We start from the raw sequence: 7723 nt of genomic DNA, 5'->3' as shown, positions 1-7723 counted from the left end.
AGTATAATAGAAACAATGAATAGTTTAAGTTGATATATGAAAAAAATGTCAAATAATAAATATTAAATTTATTTAAAAATATAATTTAATGGTATAATTAAAATAATAAAAAATTTAGATGAAGAATAGATTTGACCATAATCAATTCACCAAAACGACATTGTTTCGTCCAAGGCGGTGCGCGCCTCGTTGCCTTTTGTTGGGGATTCGTTCTCAATCTGAAATAGCGAAGCCCTAATTGACCATTTTATCGAGAGAGAAGGGGAACTTGTGTGTTTTCGACAAATCAAAAAACCAGGCAATGACAACGATCAGCCTACGGAAGGGGAACGCCCAGTTGTCGCCGGAGGTGAACAGGGTGTTGTGCATGAGGAATCTGCCGTTCAATATCACCAGCGAGGAGATGTACAACATCTTCTACAAGTATGGCACGATCAGCAAGATCTAGTTCGACACCGACAAGGACACCAGGAGCACCGCCTTCGTCGTCTACGAGGACATCTACGACGCCAAGACCGTCGTCGACCACCTCTCCGGCTTCAACGTCGCCAATCGCTACCTCATCGTGCTCTACTACCAGCAGACCAAGATGAGCAAGAAGTTCGACCACAAGAAGAAGGAAGATGAGATCACGAAGTTACAGGAGAAGTACGACATCTCCACCACAGACAAGTAAAAGATCACCATCATCAAGGCCATTGTAATTGGAGGATGAGCCAGTTGAGATCTTTCTGGCTATCTAGGGTTTCTTTTCTCTGTTATGTGTTGGATTACTAACTAGTGGATAGGCTTTGATGAAAAAGGAAAAACAAAACAAAGGAAAACTGAATTAGCTGACTTCGATTGTGTGAGAATTTGGTTTGGATTATATTTCTTATGGAATCTGCCAAGTTCCTTGCTCATTTATTTATATGTTTTACTTTAAAAGAATTGAACACTAGCCAAAATCATTTCACCATGTAAACCATGATTGTGAATGATAACGAAAATCCCATGTTCCATCATTGTTCCTCAGCTAATTCATCCAGACTGATTCATGATTGAAGATAATATTCACACAATTTCATTATGCGATGCACTCTTTACAAGTTGATAAGTTGTGTATGAACAACTAGCACTCAAATGAAGGGAAAGAAAATGTCATCTCTGGTTCTGTCTTGCTTCCAGGATTCCAGAATTTCATTTGCAGAGGGTATGTTAGATTCTTCATCAATAGTCCCGCCAACATTGCCTGCTCTTATTTCAAGTTCTACCTCCTCGTTGTCCAAGCTTTCGCGATCAATGTATGAACTCCCGGGAGTTCATCATCAGAGTCATCAGCAAATTCATCAGATGCCATCTCAAAAGCCAAATCATACTCAAGATTGGGAAATAACTTAGCCTTCGCATCGCCATTGCAGTTATGATTTGAGAACCCTAGTTTTGGATCAGCATCAGCCACTCTATGAACTATGTTTCCATTATCAGCAGCCAATGATGAATGGTCAAGAGATGGACAGTCTACAGTTGGATCCCCTCTCTGATCGTCAGGTCTACAATGAGATAACAACGATCTTGACAAATTAGACACAGTGGCTTCAATGGGTAAATCACAACTACTGAGAGTTTCCAACATGTCTCTTAAACTATCCTGACTGATTCTATCCCTGTTTCTCTCAAGCAGGTCTATCCATTGCTGTTCGCTCACTTGAAATAGAGCATAAGCCATGGCCTTGATTATGTTCACTACTCTTTCATAATCATGTTGAATTACTGCTTGACACATCAATTCAGTAAAGAAAGATGGATGAGGTATTTCACCAGCTTCCAACATGGTATCAAATGTATGTTCCAGCAAATGCCACTGCATCAGGAAAAATTTGGTTAGAAGTTGTAACCTAGCTCTGCTATGAGAAATTGACCAATAGCTCCTAACAGTCCACCCAAAAGTACACAAAAGAGGAACAGAAAAGGTTAGCCTATAGTTTACCTTCCCAGCTATGGAGGCTTCAACAAGCAGCAATGCATGTTTACTTTGATGAAGCAGGTAACCAGAAAGAACCATCTCCCTGTACACATACTCAAAGTACTCCCACTGGAGAGCACAAGCAGAAGCCTCTAGCATTGTGCTATAAGTGTACGTATCTAGGACAAGAGAATAACCATAGCCATCCGGGCTAGAGGTAGAATCAGATTGAGTTCTTTTGGCCTCTTCAAATAAATCTTTGGCTTTTGAAAACATATCATTCCTCCCATAAACTTTGAGCATGATGTTTATGATGCCAATGTCAAGCATACAATGGTCTTTAGTGTGTTGAAAGATAGATATGCAATCTTGAATGTGCCCAGCATCCATGGAAGACTTTATCATGCCAGTGAAGGTAACCTCCAAAGGTTTGTATGTGTGACGTTTTTTCAGCTTTTCAACCTGCATGCATATTTTTCAGAAAGAATAAGTCTCTGACATGCACCAGGATTGATAGACTACATGACTGTCACTACCTACTATGGATTTCTTTTATAATATAATCTTATTTCATGATCAAAATTCTAAATAAAATCCAAAAAGTTAACTTCTAATGACAACATAATAATATAGCAAAAAAGTTTTTCTACGATATTCATAATAAAGATGCATCTCAAGCATGTTTATTCATGGACCATTACTAAGCATCTGTTGCATGAGTGCATTCGAATTTGCCATGCTATGGTGGCAGCATATGTAATCAAATTAAACATAATCAGATACTAGCAAGTGTCCACACATGTACCCAAATTTTATATTTTGAGACTATGGTGTAAGAATACATAAAAACTTTTTTAAGTTTCTGATCTAAGTATTGAGAAAGAAGGCTCCATGAACATCAAAATAAGTACCGAGTAAAAACCAAGCTTTCCCTTAGCCCAAAAAAAAAGAAGCTTCCAAGCACAATCATGTGGTTGAGCTTGTCTACTAGAAATCTTCAAAGTTCCCCCCCAAAGTCCAGATCATTCATAGGTTTATACAGAAAAAAGGCATTACAAAAAATGTCTTTCCTGATTATAAGATCACCCTGGCCTGGGTTCAACTTAAATAGCCAGTAAACAGATGATGCAGAGAAAAAACTTCCTAAGGGTAGAGTGCTTTCATTATGATGAATGTTTTTGACCAAATCTTTTGTAACCCATTGTTGGATTATATTTTACAACAAACATTGCACTTTGGAGCTGTCCATTCAATTATGAATTTTCCTACATGGATTAGTTGAACTCGGCCATGAAGAATTGATCACTTGTGAAATACTGGTATGTTACAACCTTTTTTAGAACTCAGCCATGGATCAACACTATTCTTCAAGTACTTAGGATTATTAAAGACATGTCTGATGAATGAATGATCCACTCTCTTCACATATGCAAGAGTTCTCTCCCGAAAGGATTTACTGAGCTGAGGTGCAAATCAGAGCAAAACCTAAGGGGTGTACATAAGAGTAGGTCTGCTGGAAAAATGTGTGGAATGCACATGGGACCAAGGAGAAGTACTTAAAAAACACTTCATCCGTCTAGCTGATCCCAGGTTTCTGAAACTTGGGACGCAGGATTCTACTGAGTTTAGTTGACTCCTAGCAAACCACCATCAGCATAGGTTCCATGAGAGAGAGAGAGAGAGAGAGAGAGAGAGAGGATCCACAAAATCTAATTAGTAATAAAAGCAGAGGAATATAGCTGTAACACATCCCAGAAATTTAAAAGCCGTGATAATGAACCCATGGACAAGGAAAAACTGACCTCCATCAGAGCTTCTTGCCACCTGCCATAGCTACAAAGGCAGCAAGCTAGCTCATAATATACACAGGGTGTCCCAACAACTCCTCTTTGTTCCATATCCCTTACTGCTTGAACAGCTTCCTCAACTTTACCTTGCTCCCAAAAGGCTCTAACAAGAACTGGAGAGTTAGAAAAAACAGGCTTGTAAGCCACCAAATTTTAGTCCCCTTTACTGTAAAATGGAAGGACCAATGCTACCTTTGTATGTAAGGGCTTTCGGAGCTTCCCCACTTCTTCTCATTTTCCCAAAGAACTCATGGACAAGGTCATACTTTCCAGAATGCAACATTACCTTCCAAGCAGCACCTCCCGTCAGACTTGATGACAAATATAATTTGAGGATAAATGCTTATTTAAGGAAGGATATAAACACTCGCCAAAGTTTTTAACAGTCAACTGAAAACATAAACAAGCTGTGGACAAATTAAGAAGAAAGGAACACAACAGCCTCACAAGAAAAACCTATACCTTTGCCAGAGGAATGGCATGAACCTCAAATTCTGCAAAAGTATAGTATATGTTTATATGGGTGGGTGTCCGCGTCAAGAATGATATGTAAAAAACACAAAGAAAATTATTGATTAATTTCAATTTTACTAGCATATCCATAAAATATGCATATGTAATGCATATAACACCTGTAATGTGTCACTCCATATTTCCGGACAATTTTGAGTTGCTAAAGCTAATTATGTCTGTGCAAGTGTATTTAGAAAAATAACCATGAATACAGCAATTATGTGATAATCAACTCCAAGATCCCGTAACTACCTCCATTGCCAGTCCATATGTCGCTCCATTAGGTTTTAGACCATTCTTTCTCAACTGCTCAAACACCCAAGATACACCCTTCCACTGATGGGATGGAACACAAGCATTCAGAACCTAGACACCAATTCAAAACAAATCAAGCAGTTATCCCTATAAATTAAAGCAGTAACACTTATTTGGCAGTAAGCAAATCAACTTTCTCTTACAGCATTAAACACAACAAGATCAGGCTGAAGAGCAGGGTCCCAGTTCTTGCTGCGCATATTTTTTATTCTTTTTGTAGGTTTCTCCCTCATGCATTCAACAATGTTCAGCAGTTTTTTCAGAAGACCAGCTTGACCAAGCGTAACAGCAATACTGTGGTATGCAGCCATATCAGGATATGTTTGGCAATGTTCCTAAAAAGTTAGGAGTTAGATCCCATCAATATCTATAAAACTTTAAAGATAAACCTAAACGAATTAAGTATATTAAGTAATTTTCTCTCCATTCCAATAAGCATTAGTACATGAAGTTTTTGAACATTACAAGCATCAAATCAAAGATTTTAAGGGCTTCACAAGTCCTCCTTGCTTTCCCAAGAACTGCCAGGAGTTTTGTGAATACAAACCTACAATACAATAAACAAACAAATACACATATATGAGTCTTCTAATTGAAATGTGCACGGGTTAATATTACCTAACTGACTTCAGATTGTTTGACAAACCAAAATCACTAGCACAAGTCTTGGTATAACATATATAAGTAAAAGATAATGGAAGCATTGTCTCATTCACATCAAACACGCATAAGATAAACATCCAAACATGTCTGATAGTTTTGAACACTTCAAGAATCAGAAAGCACTTTGGAGAAGAGAAAAACTCAGAAGATAATATTATCAATCAAACACTGTGTATTTATAACCATTAATCCCTTCTCTGTACTTCTCTATTTTAATATCTCTAAAGCCTAAACCTTACCATTTGTTCATAAATATGCATTTGGCATGAATCTTAAGGCTTTTTTGTCCACAATTTTTTTCATCACATGGAATGTGGTTAGGTAAAATATTAAGCATACTAAATGAGAATTATTATTTCTATTAACTTGGTTTGTCATGTTGAGACTGTATCACATTTGTCTTATGCAGATATCCATGCTTCTCAATTCACCACGATTAATCTTTATATGGGCAAGCAATCTCCCATTATTCAAACTTTTGAGCACTAAACAAATCTAACCATGAGTGTAGAAAATAAAAATAGAACCCACTTCGTATTGGATCCCCTCAACTGTTCCATTTCACAATAATGATCAGAAAATGTTAGCAGCCCACAATAATAATCTGAAAAGATCATTTACAATTTTATTTTTGCCATGTTAGAACAGGTGCCTAGGTACAAAACCTCAAGACCTTCCAATAAACAGAATCCAGACTAGCATATCCAAATTGTGTCATTTAAGATGAGCCTTATTTGATCGACCAGATAACCCATAAGCATAAATGGGAACATAATCAACTTTATCAAGCATAAATCAAATAAAATGCCAACAATTTCTCACCTGCTCTTGTAATGCCTGCGCTCCTTTTGGCTGTACACCCAGTGCACAACAGATAATGCATGCCTCCACTTCCCTTTATCACCAAGCCCTTCAACAAGCTTAAGCAACTGACCTTCAGTGAACTGTAGCCCTGACTGCTTCATCATCCTAGAAAACTTCCAGTCCTTCACATTAAGCTCCGTGCAGCTCAGCCTAACATACAGACATATGAATTTAAGCCATACTTCCTACAAACCTTTATCACATGATTCTCAGAATCTCTAATACCGTTTTCACCACCTATAAAATTTATCATTTTGACAACACAATTTTTTCAAATTTTTCTCTACGTAGATTTACAGGTTGAACATGACAGGTGTCATGATTTCGTATTAGTGGACAGGTTAATTGAGGAACTTTCTGCATCTCAGTTGGGAAACAATGATTTAACGAAACATGAAAATACATGCATAGAACTGTGTTATTGTATTGGACAACAGACCCAAAAAAAGAAAGGTCAGAATACAAACTTATCAACAAGAAACCGAATTGTCTCGGCCTCGCTACGGGAGCGCTTCGCCGGAGCCCAATTCCGCTTCTCTTCCTCCAACCAGCCTTCCTCCATCTCAACATCGTCGTCCAAGAGCCACTGGAACTTGTCGCGGTCAGTCTCCAGAATATCACTCAGCTCTCTCAGGTGCTCGGACTTGATCCTGTCGCCACCGCCGCCAGCGTACTCCTCCCTGGCGAGCTCTCGCAATCGAACTCTCTCCAACCCCTCCCAAGGCTTCCCGACGAGGCGAATTTCAGATTTGGGAGCGACGAATTTCTTGAAGGCTTTGTACTCGGCCTTTATGGCTTGGAAATCGGCTTCTTCACCGAGGGATTGGGGTTGGGGAGGATAGGATAGGGCACGCTAGGATTTGCGAAGTGCTTTCTGGAGGTGTTTGGGGGTTGGATTGACGCCTCTCTGGATAAGGCTCCGCTTGATCTTGCCGGCGTTTGGTTCGGCGGCAGCCGGAGCGGGAAGGCGAGGAGATCCGGTTGAAGCTTCCATGGCATTGACACACACACTGCGGCACAGGAGCGGGAAGGAGGAGGTGAGTCACCTGTGGGCTGAGGATGACTGGCTGGGAATGGGATTATTCGATTTTTATTTTTCGCAATTTCTTTTTCCCAATAAAAAATTTAGGCCTTTTGGCATCAATTTAAAATTTTATTTTAAGTAAATTTATTATAATATTCTTTAAAATTTTATTTTAAGTAAATTTATTATAATATTCTTTAAATGAAAATTCTTTGCTATAATTAATTATCATGAAAGACAATTTTAAAGCTTTATATTTCTTCTAGAATTTAGCTTATTTTGTACTAAAAAAATAATTATTATTATTATAAATTCTAATTCCATTAAATAAATTAAACTATATAAATTATAACTCTAATAAATTGATTCATCTCTCCTTCAATTTAAAATCAAACATAAAACAAAGTATTTCAAGAGACATTTCTGATCTTTTTTGAGAAAATCGATTCAATAAATAAACTACAAATACTATCGCATCTCCTTAAAATTCTTTTGACATTTGACTTTCTTTCAATATACACTGAACCATGTTGAGGAGGGTTTGATTCTTCC

General features: G+C 38.0%; 1 protein-coding gene and 1 pseudogene across 1 annotated transcript; one reads left to right on the top strand and one right to left on the bottom strand.

Moving 5' to 3' along the window:
* The first annotated feature begins 301 nt into the window (after positions 1 to 301).
* Positions 302 to 854, top strand: LOC127809853 (splicing factor 3B subunit 6-like protein; annotated as a pseudogene).
* Positions 855 to 992: 138 nt separating this feature from the next.
* On the bottom strand, positions 993 to 7210 carry LOC127809851 (pentatricopeptide repeat-containing protein At5g67570, chloroplastic-like). Its single transcript, XM_052348989.1, has 9 exons — positions 6615 to 7210; positions 6106 to 6297; positions 5086 to 5167; positions 4764 to 4955; positions 4558 to 4671; positions 3985 to 4078; positions 3748 to 3905; positions 1970 to 2407; positions 993 to 1843 (listed from the first exon to the last, which is right to left on the bottom strand). Exons 1-9 carry the CDS (start codon positions 6707 to 6709, stop codon positions 1250 to 1252), a joined length of 1959 nt encoding a protein of 652 aa, XP_052204949.1. The 5' UTR covers positions 6710 to 7210; the 3' UTR covers positions 993 to 1249.
* Positions 7211 to 7723: the final 513 nt, after the last annotated feature.

Source organism: Diospyros lotus, chromosome 9 (genome assembly GCF_014633365.1).
Source record: "Diospyros lotus cultivar Yz01 chromosome 9, ASM1463336v1, whole genome shotgun sequence".
In the NCBI taxonomy this organism is placed as follows: domain Eukaryota; kingdom Viridiplantae; phylum Streptophyta; class Magnoliopsida; order Ericales; family Ebenaceae; genus Diospyros; species Diospyros lotus.
The sequence above is the reverse complement of the archived record's forward strand: the minus strand, read 5'-3'. Positions and strand labels throughout refer to the sequence as shown.

Bases quoted from the DNA above. Each gene is read 5' to 3' on its own strand.
- LOC127809851 (XM_052348989.1), bottom strand. From the start codon at position 6,709: ATGGAGGAAGGCTGGTTGGAGGAAGAGAAGCGGAATTGGGCTCCGGCG. The intron at 4,956-5,085 runs GTAATGTTCAAA...CTAACTTTTTAG, and splicing joins AAATCTTTGATTTGATGCTT to GAACATTGCCAAACATATCC. The intron at 1,844-1,969 runs GTAAACTATAGG...TTCCTGATGCAG, and splicing joins AAGCCTCCATAGCTGGGAAG to TGGCATTTGCTGGAACATAC.